The 13,327-nt window shown below is 43.6% G+C and overlaps 1 protein-coding gene across 9 annotated transcripts in view; it reads left to right on the top strand.

The window, feature by feature from the left end:
- ANK3 (ankyrin 3) overlaps nucleotides 1-13,327 on the top strand; it is a 2,005,091-nt gene that overhangs the window by 1,389,827 nt on the left and 601,937 nt on the right. For all 9 annotated transcript variants that reach the window (XM_086921764.1, XM_086921763.1, XM_086921757.1 and 6 more), the window contains one exon: nucleotides 326-424. In XM_086921764.1, the coding sequence (XP_086777890.1) occupies nucleotides 326-424 (99 nt within the window). The remainder of the gene's footprint in view (nucleotides 1-325; nucleotides 425-13,327) is intronic.

Genomic DNA, 13,327 nt, shown 5'->3' with positions numbered 1-13,327 from the left:
TTTTGTTTGGAGTTGCACAAGTATCAACAAAGCAGATAACGCAGTGGGCAAACACACGTTGAAATGAATCTGCTACCCCATCATGGAATACTATCTCAGTACATTATATCTTGCTCATTCTTTCACAGCCGCCAAAATCCATTCAATATGTCGACCACTCCCATCAAACTAATACACCTGTTGTAGAGTGTTGCCCGTACAATTGTAGCTGGATGACTTCATGTGTTACTAAAATATTACTTTCACCTGTAAAATATTTATGACGGGCAAGTAGTCATAGTTCATGCCGTTATTAAAGGGTTTCTGCTTGTATGCTTCTTTACAGAATGGATTCACTCCTTTGTATATGGCAGCACAAGAAAACCACCTGGAAGTTGTCAAATTCCTGCTTGCAAATAGTTCAAGTCAAAGCATTGCTACAGAGGTAGGTTTCTAATTTTGTATTCGTTTTTTTGTATGCAGATGTGAAAAATGGAAGTGAGTGGCTAATACCAGTCACTAGAACCTAGGGCAGCAGTCTGGCTGGTGCCCAGTGTTCCCCAGACAGCCCTATGATGGTAATTTATTTGAGTGGCTTTTTTATAGCAGTATGTTAGCATGGTGTCACGTTATGGCATGTCTGGCACTTTCGGTGGACAAAGGTGGTTGCTCATTTTTATTGAAAGATGGGATTTTTACCACTTTCAAAGAAAGCGGGCGCATGACTCCATACAGTGTTGTGTGAATCCTAAACTGACCACTGAAGTTGATAAATACTACTATACAACGTATTCAACTACAAGACTGTTCTTTGACTGGATGTCAAACAAAGATACTTTCTTTAGGTTTTATCAACTATATGAGAAAACATTGTCTCCTTCTCCCTCTCACTCTCCTACAGAGTAAAAATAATATGTCAAGAAAATATGTAATCGAAAGGTTGAGACATAGTACATACCACCAAAAAAGTAATTCATTGCTTTGAAACCCTGCAGTTTTGTCAGAAGGATTCAAATGCATTTAGAGACTGTAGGACCTCTTTATCCAAAGGAACATTTTGTGAACATGTCTTCTGTGGGTCCGAAACAGCCTCTTGTGTTTTGCATTCCGAAGTACAAGTGTGTGGGAGGCTTAGGTTTCGTTGTGAGGCAGAAGGCCAAGGCTTTCTAGTCGACCATATGGACCTTGCAGCTGTTAAGTAGTGAACCTGGGAGGATTTACGTCCCTGAATGTACTTACGTCTTTAGTTGTGAGTGCCACTTTGGTAGCTTCTTTTTGTAGGAGAATGTATAGATGCGTTTGATACTGCTACTCATTGCTATGATGTGTTGAATTTTGTATATGTAGATCTAGAGCTGAAAATTGGACAAAAAAACACAGCTAGGAAATGGGATTTTTTTTCTTCTACTTGGATCTTACAAATTATTTCTCATTTGCTGAAGTTGTAGAACACAGTTTTGCAGTAGATATATATTGTCTAATTTAAAAATGACTTTTAAGGAGACTGTCCCCTGGATCTAATGCATCGTCCTTGCCTTTGTGAAAAAGCAAATGAAGAGAGAGACTAGATGCGGTGACTAAACAGTCTTGGACACTGACCTGCAGTACACCAGGTCTTTACCGTGCACACATATCGGCCCTAAGCTCCCTATATCCGCTTAGTGGTCCAAAGACTTTATTGGCATCTAATGTACCATAGTAACAGTTCAAAGGTGCACAGACCTTGCATCAGAAAAGATGCATAGCATAGTACAGTATAATTCATTGTATTACAGTACATACCCAGTAATATGGGTACGAGCATAGCATATTGCTACCCAACTAAGTATAGTACAAATGGTATAAGATGGGCAAGAGCAGCAGAGCCATATAAGGCTAAATAATTGGTACCAGTGTAATGTTCCACAGGAAACTAGTTTTGATATATGTATTAGGCCAGTGACAGGTGGTCAAGTAGGACAAGAGCGGCTGTGCCCCATTACTTTCCACATCTACGACCATTGGAAGATCCTTTGCACGTACGCTTGGGTATTTTGTTCTCGTTTCTCGTTAGGCCGAAATAGTTGCACACATTGGGAACAGATGGCTGGGGCACCGTTGAAGATATCAACACAAACTGTGGGAGACAGAGTGGACTTAACTTATCACAGGTGTCTCACTTCATTAAGGTTCTACCGCAATGGGAGCGAAGCGCTTCCTTTCATTTGAACAATTATTAAAGTTCCAATTTCACTACTCATCATAACTTTGCACTTCCAATAAAGCTCTTCAGAGCTGGTTCACCTTGAATCCTGTTTCAAATACGCAAGTACAGGAATATATTTTAGAATATCATGTGCCCATCCCTACTTTGAGGCCATTTGTGGTATGTGGTGGTCCCCTATGGCCTGTGGTGACCATCCCTGGAATACTGTGGCCATCCATAGAATATGACATTAGCACAACTGGGCATGTGAGTCTGAACCTGGGCCACTAAAGCTATTTCTGTATTATAGTAGTGAAATATGGATTGTAAATGAAAACGTGGTGTCTGTTTATGTGGTGCAGTACTAAAGAAAATGTTTAAAATAATAAACGGATATGTGGGGACACAATTACTGTACTATTAAATATTAAAAGGTAGAATTTAAGCTGATGTTTGAGGGCACAATGTATTTATTTTGTACTGAAGGCATGCAGATTTTTGGAGTTAAATAGAATATATTTTTAGTGGAATCACTTATTTAATTACAAAAAATTGCAAGCTCATATTTCCACACAAATTGTGATTTTGTTAAATGAAAAATGAACTGCTTGCACTTGACAAAGTAGTAATTGAGGTTCCAGAAAATTACGAGCTTTTGTTTGGGTTCAAAATCAGTAAATTTCACAAACATATCTAATGTTGTTATTTGAAGAATAATTCATGCTAAGTCAGAACATTATCTGGTGGTGTCACATAATGATTTCCTTGGTGCAGAGGGCACTTGCTGCTAGTTATTGCATGATATGTATGTGAAGCTTAAAATAGCTGGAATTCTCATTTACACATGATATATGCATCCAGGTGTCTCAAAGCTATACAGTAAGATGCAGACTTAAAAATCTAAATTTCACTATTTGAATTTATCGGTGATTATTTCTTTTACTTGGACAGTAAACTTCAATAATCATGCATCGTTTATTTAAATGTATCGTTGTTCTGTGAACTTATTACAAATGGGTGAACCTTTTGATATGCACAAATAATGAAAAACAAAGAGAAACATGTCCAAAGTATTTTTCAAGTAGAAAACATGGACATGAATTGAAGGCAGCTGTACCCAAATGGCACATGAAACTTGAAAATTGAATTGCAAATGGCGGGGTTTGAAGGAAATGTCAGAAAACAATATAACATATTTGCCACTGCTGCAAGAGATGTATGTTTACAACCATTGCTGTACAAGCATTACAGTTTAGCACAGTTAAGGTTACAGGTACAAAAAGCTCTGTTTTTTTTTTAATTTGTAGACTGTGAGTTTAGTTCTGTGTGTTTTCTTGCGTTAAGTTATCAGAGTGCAGGACTGCCTGGAATGCAGCACTGCGGCCGATAAACCTTCTTCTATCATCTAAAAATAATCCAAAAGAGGCAGCCAGGTCCTTCAAACATGGCTGCTGAACATTTCTAGAGTGCTGCCGTCTAATTATAGAGCTGTTGAGATAGGAACAGCTGCCCCATGAGCTGTGTAGTAGGCACATGGAGGAAGTACATTCTTAAGAACTAAAGTTTCTGGAATATCCTCTTACAAGAGCAATGTCTGTGTGCTGCAAATGCCTTGCCCGCAGTGGAGGTTACCCGGCCAACAGCACTAAGCAGGGGTCTAGAAGGCATTCAGCCAGATAAAGAGTTATCAAAATTTGAAATTATCTATCTTGTATAGTCTGTGCGTAGCCAGGGCCAGCTTTAGGGCAGTGCAACTGGTGCGACCGCTCTGGGTGCTAATCTGTGGATGGGGCGCTGACCTCAGGGGGGCGCTGTGTTTAGTAATAACTTATGATTGGAGAGATGAGGGGGACTGTTGCCCGGTGGTAGTGAGAAAATCAGAGGTGGCAGTCATGGTGTATGGGGGCGCCAGAAATGATTGTCGCACCGGGCGCTAACAGCGCTAAAGCCGGCCCTGTACGTGACATGTGGTTTCACCACCTCCGGTAGGCCACCATCCTTCTATAAGAAGACAGCAGGAGTCTTTCATTTACATTCATTATCTTTTCACATTCTGCTGTTGTTGCTTGGTCTACATCCATTGAGGCTGGGCTGTACTGTCAAGTTACAAGGATAGGGGAGCAAAGAGGCAAACTTATGCTTTAGTATACAACGGTCAGACTTCCATACTGTAGGAAATCCAGCTGTTTAGCTATGGGGCAGAGAGGTAGAAGTCTTGATTGAAGATATGACGGACGTCCCACACAGCCCAAATAACCTCACTCCAGATAGGTCCAGTGGGTTCTGTGAGGAATACCTGGCTCACACTAGGTAGCTTGGCTCAAGTATCAGTATTTGACTCCGAGAACTGTGTATTGCCCATCATCAAAACAATGATATTGTCAACAAATAAAGAACGTAAACTTTCCAAACCAGATAGTTAATAGGGGAAATATTTAATATAGAAAATAACACAAAATTCAGAGAATCGGGTGGCGGACCAGGAGGTATTGCAAAAACAGTAACCATTCATTAAGAAACGTTAGTCTATGCGGTGATGTTGACTGGGATTTAGGTAGTGTTCATGGCTGACCCCTGATGCACCACAACTAGGTTAAATCTTTGTGGGTCATCCCAGTGAAACATTTGAGTGTCAGACTTGGAAACATTTTGGAGGTTGAAAATCTTCAGTTAGGAAAGGCTGGAAGCTGGAGTAGAGAATTGCTCACTAAGGTAAAATGCATACTTTTGAGGTCCTTCAACTAAATTGAATCCACTAAGGTTATTTATGTGGAGAATACTGGCTCCAGTCCTGTCCTCTAGAGATTTAGTTTTTCTAAATCTTAACTTTTAGGAATAGTTCTGTAGTTTTGTTACTTCTGGCCCAAAAGCCTCCACACTTTCGGGAATTCTACCTTATACATTGTTCCATGGTTTCAAAGTGCAGGATGGCTCCAGAGGACTCCGGCTCATCAAAATATGAAACGTGACATTACAATTGTTTTTGGGGCGTTCTCTGAAGCAGCTGTAGCTTCCTTTGTTCAGAAGCCCCACACGTAGTACGACTTCTGTCTGAAAGCCCTTCCTCACTCACCAGAAACAGGATAAAAGTTTGACAGTGGGAAGTAGGCTTCATTTAGCAGGGCTTGAACTCCAGGGAGAAGCTAACTCCACCTGCTGCCAGAGAACCTGTGAGTTGCAGAGATCCGAGAAAGAGTTGCAGATAAAATCTCTCAAAAGGTTCTTGCTAGTCAGACAGGACATCTTCGGGCAGCAAACAGAAAAGTCTTAGTTCATGATTCCTTGTGTGGGATGCCTTTTCAAAGCCAACAGTTGGCCTCTGTAGCCCTAGGAAGGGATTAGTTGTCAAAAGCACATTTTAAGAGTGTCCCACATTGGACCAGCCAAAAATCTGAGGGTCCCTTTGCTTAGTACTGCGTCTTTTTTTTGTATACCATGTTTTATTGGCATTTCATCAATAATGATGTTGATAGTATAATGTTCAGAAAAGTTGACTCTATACCACAGAATGATGTCCCTGATTGCCACATTAATCAGAAAGAAAAAGAAGAATTACTGCTGCATTTCACCACCCCAGCTCTCTCATCCACGGGTTGATAGATGCCTAGGTCCCCAGAATTAGGATGCATAGTGCCCCCCTCATCAAGCTCTGTAAGTTTGCACCTCGTCATCTAGGGGCTCTTGAGAGAGTGGTGTAAGCATGATTCCCGTTAGAAGGCCCAGTCTCACCAGATCTTTCCATGCTTCTGCAACCTTTGGCTGCATAGATCAGCCTTTTCAGATCCATGCATCTGTCCTGGCCTTTTTCCCACTCTGCCAAGGATGAGGCATCTCCCTTCTCCCAGTGGCTAGCTATATTTCGCTTTGCACAACTAACCTGATCCACTATAATCCTTTTTTATACATGTTGCCCTTCAACTCTTTCTGAGACATGCAATCAGGGTCTGACTGACCATAGCGGGCAGCGGGCGTTTCCCTTGTGGGCCAGATGGGTGGGGGCTGATTTTGGACCACTTGGCACCGGTTTTGTTACAGGTATCCGGTTTTGCAGCAGTGTTTCCCACTCGCACCGCCCCACAGCTGGGGGTTCGGTCGAGCTGATTGCCAGGGCTGGCTTCAGTTTCCAGCCCGGCTGGGAATGCAATAATACCAATTTGGGGTTGTTTGGGATGGGGCCACCCTTGGACATAAGCTCGACAGGTCAAGACCCCAGCCTAGCAAAGGATTAGGGACCGGGCATCCCCACACCCATGAAGGAAGTCCCCATGGTGGATGGAGAAATGCAGGTAGTTCGGAGAGGTTATCATGCCCATGTGCCATAGTCTGAAGCGTGTGAGGTAATCTTTGTGAAGGTATTTGAAATGTATGTGACGATGCTGGGCAGTGATAGCTGCCACTTTTGGGAAGTCCAGGGTTTCTTGCCAGTCATCATCATCAGTATGCTCAAGGGTCTATGTCCATGTCGCCCTAAGAACCTGAAAGTGTTGGGCGTATTTATAATAAGTTACTTATAAATGAATGACAGCCTATGTTGAATGGGTGGGGTGAGGAGCACTTGAGCCTTCAAGGAACTAAACTCCAGGAGCTCCTCCAGACCTGAGACATGAGATTAAAGTGTATGTCAGAGCTGCAGGAAGTGATAAAATTGCATGCTGTTGAGTATGTAGTCTTTCTGTAAATTGGTGAATGATTTATGGTAGTCCCTACCATATTTGTCTCCCAGGGTTGAGATCCCAGTTGTTAAATCCCTCCAGTCCAGTCACCTGTGGGAGCCAGCGCACAGTCCTCAGCAGGGGTCTCCCTCGTTAGGTGTTTGTTCTACAGGAGGGTGCCGTGCCAAACCTGGAGCACCGCCCTCATTGCTGGAGGGAGTGCCAGAGGAAGTATGCCACCTTACAGGGTATGTGCAATTGGGGTGGTCTGCTTGGCTGATTTCTCCTAGGCATACGCTGCAAAGTCTGAGCCCCCATACCACCACTCATTGAGAACCACTAGGTGTGCAGCTCTATAGTATAAAAGGGTGTTGGGTGTGGCCAGACCGCCATCGAAGGTAGTTTAGTAGCATTTGGCAAATACAATTCTGGAAGATCTTCCCTTCCAGAGGAAGAGTCGCAGAGCCTCATTCAGGTAGGCAAATAAGGTTATGGATATATGATACAGGACGTTTTGCTGCTGATACAATAGACAGTGAAGTCTGACCATCTTATAGATCAGTGATTTTCCCATGATTGAAAGCGGGGGGGGTGGCGAATAAAACCAAAGCCCCTATGTAGTCTGGCCAGATGAGGCTGTAGGTTTTCATCCCAGGCCCTCTGATTGTCATCAGTGATGTAAACTCCCAGGTGTCGGAAGCTGGTTGTACACACCCACAATCTGGTGCTGTTAATGTGCAGGCCGGAGTGATCATTGAAAATCTGCAATATTTGAAGGGGCCTTGGGCCCGACCACTGAGGGTTGTCAAAAAACACGTAGACGTTATACACATACAAGGCAATCTCGTCTGGGACTTCTGGACCCATTCGAATTCCCAGACAAACGCATCTATCAGCACCCACTCTGCCAGTGGCTCAGTGGCCAAGGCAAAGAGCGGGGGGCAATGGACACCCCTGCCTCGTACCCATTATATTGGGAATGTGTGGGAAGTCGCTTCCCCTACACAACCCTGAGGTTGGTGTTAAGTAGTTTAACAAAGCTGATATAATGGGGTCCTGAAGTTCATTGTACTAAGAAGGGCAAAGTGGTAGGTCCATTCCACCAAGTCAAATGCTTTATGGAAGTCAACCAGGAGCAGCACTTTCTCCCCTGATATTCTTGCTGCCAATGCCAAGGCATTTTGGACTCATCGGTGGTTGTGTCTTGTAGCTTGGCCGGACCTAAATCCAGACTGATTAGGGTGGACCAAGGAGTCCACCACCTATAGTAACCGGTTGACAAGGGTTTATGTCCAGATCTTCACCTCTACGTTTAGGAGAGATATTGGGTTGTTGGAGGAGCATTGGGGGTTGACCAAGTTTGGGGATGACTGTTATGCAGTGGTGGCTGCTATGGGGCCGTGGTGGTAGGTGGGCGGGGAAGAAGGGGGACCAGAAGGTGAGAGGTGGTGTTTAAAAAAAAGAAAAATGCACTTACCTGGCTGCTGCCACTGCCGCCGCAGGTTCTCATCCATTCTTACTGAGATGAGTCAGGAACAGGAATCACCCAACCTCCCCTAGCCAATCACGATGCTGCAATGCAGTGTTTTGATTGGCTGAGCGCTGTGGCTCGGCGCTCAGACCGGCTGTGGGAGCCTGGGCATGTTCTCCACCTAGGCTGTAATGCAGCTTGGGTGGAGAACATGCAAAGTGAGCATGACGATTAGGTGGGCCGGAGACGGCCGGCCAGCCAAATCATCATGCGCACTTAAGTGCACATACCTCCCCCTGCTGGCTAACAGACCAGCCCATCCCCTTAATCAAAACTGTGCCAGTACTGTAAAAATAAAATGCTAACGTTATATTATCATCATTTTATTTTTCATGTGGGGAGACACTCCTCCGCCTTAGCGAAGGAGCCGCCTCTGCTTTTATGTCAGCCAAGCGCAGATCAGGAGGTAACCGAGTGATTTCTAGCTCTTGGTTAAAGACCTCTCTGATCGTCTGACCTAGATGTGTCCAGTATGTCTTTGTGAACTCCACTCGTTGGGGCCTGGGGTCTTGCTGGACTAAAGCTCGGAGAAGGCTTCCCCCTGCTCCTCCACTGTAATCGCTCCCTCCAGGGAATCCCTGTCCTCAACGCAGGGGCGACAGCCGGGCAGGTCTGCCATAAAGGAGGTCATTTCAGGATCTGTAGGTTCGGCTGCCCGCAAGTAAAGCCTGGCATAGTAAGCAGCTAATTTAGCTGCAATTGATGACTCCTCATGGATGGTGGTGCCTACGTCATCCACCAGGCAGCCTATTGACCTACGTGTGGCGACAGGGTAGCAGACACAGTGAAGAATTTCGATTGTCTTATCTTCCCAATGATAGGCGCAACTTTGCATCTCAAGCCACGCCATTCATACCTTGTCTAGAAGGGTCTTTCTCCACAGAGATTGGGTGTGGGTGATTTTGTGGAGAAAGGTCGGATCTAGGGATGCCTCAGCTTTCCAGTTATTTAGCAGCCAAACATCAAGTCGCCATCTAGGAGTGGACCCCCGTGGCGCGTGCCGGAGGGTGAGGTCAACTAGAGAGTTATCGAACAATTCCCGGGCCAGGATGCACCAATGTGTGACCCTTGCAGCCTCTGCAAAGGGGAGAAGAAGTAGTCAAGGCGAAAGAAAGCCCTACATGCACTCGAGCAGAAGGTACAGCCCCATGTGTCAGGGTGGAGGAGTTGCCAGACGTCTGTCAGTTTCATGTTGTCCAGGAAGGTAGCAAGGCGTGTCGGTGGGGCTGGGACATGCTCATTGCTGAGGAGTGGATCTGTCCAACACTAAGTCTCCTTCCCCATTAAGATCTCCTCCCAGGACCCTAGGTCCTTGTGGAAGCTGTGTAGACGGACCTTTCCTAGGGCTCTAAGGAATTTTGTGGACAGCGGGGATGGGGCGTGGACGCTCAGGAAGGAAAAGTGTATCTCCTGTATTGACCTGAAACTGCTTCATATCTCCCCCACTTGTAAATGTGTATGTAAATGTATTTGAGCTTATATAGCGCACAGCTACCCACAAAGGGTTTCCCGGCGCTTGCTTAGGGAACCCGTCCTGGTATTCCCCTGTGAGATAACCCCGGCAGGGTATCCACAAGGTGAAAGCCAGGCATCCCGCCGCGAGGGGCCGTCGTGGAGATTAAGCAAGCTATTGCCCAGAGTCGCAGAGTGTGAACCCGCGAGTTGAGAAGGCACCGGAGCGAGAATTATCAAGTCCGTGGAATTTTTGAGCCCAAGACCCGCCGAGGCGGGGAATTGAACCCTGGTCCAGGGCCGATCTCAGCTTCCGGGTCTGCCGCCTCTAACCCCTGAGCCACACTTCTCCACTTGACTCGCCAGACCCTTGATTTCTGAAAGGGGTTGGTGGTACAGAATAGGATCACCACTCCTCGGGAACTACGAGTGAAGCCTGTGTGAAAAACGAGTGAAAGCCCAGCTCGGGTTAGGAAGCAACAATGGTTGCCAGCCAAGTGTGTCTCTTCCAGCATTAGGACATCTGAGCAGGGACATCTGAAGGATTTCAGGGTCCCTGGGCCAAAAGTATTTATGGGGCCCTTATTCGGAACAGCTTTGAATTTATAATCCAATATCAGCTCTTTCATGCCTTTTTTGCCCGCGTCATTGGAAGTGCACATGCACACTCGTCAACATTCTACATGTGTTTACATCTAATATTCATAACTACTAATGTGCGTTTTCAATATTTTAACACACCAGCAGCTCACTCTTATTACTGCAAGTAATCTCTGACACCCTACGATTTCTTATATCTGAGATCCTGTTTTAATCTAAAATAAACTATTTATGGATGTTGCAAGAAACACAAACTCACTTTCTCTGCAAAATGTATGTAATGGATTCTCACACATCACACACATTAATAATAAATGAAAGAAAAACGATATTTAAAACAATCTATTTAAGAATGATTAAAGGTCACCAGGCAGAACTCTCTGCAGAACAGAGCTGGCTCTATCAGGGGGCCCCTGAAAGGTTGGGGCCCTGGGCCAGAGCCCACTTTGTCCATGCCTTAAAACGTCTTTGCGTCAGGGCATATTAGTCGTGCAGCTTTTAAATACTGCATCTTGAGCTTCAGGTAGGCTGTAACTCGTAGTTTAAAACATGGATGAATAATATAGGTAATCACAATAAAAAAGTATTTCAATTGTTTTTTACCCAAAAATTGAATTACTAATGTGTTGCTCATTTTGAATATTTTCTTAACAGAAGTTTGTGAATGTTACCAATTAGGCCTTTGCACCAAACTACAGGAAAGCACGTTTTAAGCATGTTCTCTTTTTAGGGTCAAGTGTGGTAGCTAGTGCCTTTACTATTGTACCTCGTAATGGAACTTTATGCAGCTTCACAAACCTTTTGCACTGAATTACTATTGATTTACTAAAGTGTCAGCAACAGCAGCTTTATGATAAACTTTATTTTCCTGTTCCATGCGGAGTACATGTAGCTGGGACAGGGTTGTGAGCCTTTGGTTACTTAAGAGATGAAATACCAAATGCCCAGAATTAAATAACTGTTGGAACAAAGCACAAACATGGATTTCCACCTTGTACATTTCAGTTGAAACACCTACAGAAAAATGTACACTCCACCCAAACTTTACTAAGGAGAGGAGAATGTATGTGTGTGTAGGCTTGTGCCAGGATTTTTATTTATTTCGGTTCTGTTGTTGTCCACTATCCCCACTATCCAACGTTGGAACATTTTATTCAAACAAAACGATACATAATGCTGCATCAACATTTCTATAACCTTTCCAAACAATTTATAAAATCCACTGAGACAAATGTACTCTCTGAAAGAGTTGTACAAGTCCTTTGTTAATGTATGTCCCTAGAGGAACGAGATCTCTGTAGGTGTCAGTTGTGGGCATGTGGCAACCCTACTTCCGCCACCACTGGAAGCTGATTTGTTCAATCAGGATTGCAAGCACCTGGCAGTAAATACACTGAGGCTAAGATCTTCTGTTTTTGTCACACTTTTCCTATCCCTTTGATATGCACCCTCACTGTTCGGTTCGGAGAACGAACTTCAAACTATGGCCATCACCCACTTGGGTATCTTTGCTTCCCAAGATCTGGCAAGCTTTCTTGGCATGTTATCACCGGGACCCTGCCCCTTATACCTTAAGTGGGGAGAGAGCGTTAAGATCAAAATCCTGGCATGAGCCATGTGTCATATTCCAGCTCTTGGGATACGATGGGCTAAGGTTGTTCATGCCCATTGTGGGTCCTGCCCATCTACACAGTCTTCTACACAATACTGAACCCTTCACTCGGCTTTCAAAGGATGTTAGGGAATGAGGATTATATGGTTCCCTTCCATCTCGTGCGATACCTTGTTACCTTTTACCTCAAATTATTTTTTTATGTTGCAGTAAAAAAAGGTAAAATTGCCTTAAGTCTCCAGCATTGCACTGCATTGCTTTGACTGGATTTCTAATGCCCTTTCACCCTGGTCTCCTAGTTAGATATTGTTCAGAGCGGTATTGTAGGTTTTCAATGTGCTAAGAACTGCCCTTTAAACGTAACATACAAAGGGGTATATATATATATATATATATACTTTATAAGCTGCAACATTTTCTAGATTGTCATATTCCCATTTAGGAACCATTATATTAGGACTGATATAGTTCACTCAGAAGTGAGCGATTCCCTGATCAGATGTACTCCTCGTGAAGCCTTGTTCGACTGTTTAGATGGACCGATCTTATATGCAGATATAAAGATACACAGTGTCCCATTCAGATTCATCAAAGCCTCAATGAGTGCCAAATATGTCTATAACTTATTGAAAATGTGTAGCTTTTGTCCCTCATGTAATGTTGGACTTTTGCTATCCTAAACTAATACGTGTCTGCAATTTTGGAAGCTAGGCAAACCTGTTGTTTGAACTGTTTATTAATTTATGTTTGTTCTCCGTATTGCTTGTCTGTATGAAATGTGTATCTCATTTTGTTACAAAAGAAAATATTTTGAACTCCATGAGGCTCCCTAAATGATGAATGTTCTTGAATGAATCCGAATGGGACATTGTGTATCTTTATATATTGAATTACCCTTGTTCCTGGAAATACTGGGGTTTGATCCTGGGACTTTTAGCCTAGGACCATGTAGAAGCACATTACTCTGGAATTCACTCTGTGGACCTTTTAGAACCATCAGGCCCCTGTAGTTCTTTCCCAGAAACAATGTCATTGACGCCTCTAGATTGCCCATCCTTCCTGCATTGGTTATCGTATTTTTAGTTTATTTTTGTTTCCTCAATTCAATTCTTTCTTCGAAATGTGGATCACAAATGAGGTCCATAGACTATTTCAAAAAAAGTTCATTAAAGAAAAAAAACACATTGCAAATAAAATGTTTGAACTAAAAAGATTTTAATTCACAGCAGATCATAAGTAACAAATAACCATCTCTACAATAAAACCTTTAAAAATCACTGATTACAAAAAGTGTTGTGCTTAAAGTGCAATTCTGT

Source organism: Lissotriton vulgaris, chromosome 5 (assembly GCF_964263255.1).
Source record: "Lissotriton vulgaris chromosome 5, aLisVul1.2, whole genome shotgun sequence".
NCBI lineage: Eukaryota > Metazoa > Chordata > Amphibia > Caudata > Salamandridae > Lissotriton > Lissotriton vulgaris.
This window is presented reverse-complemented; position numbering and strand designations above follow the sequence as displayed.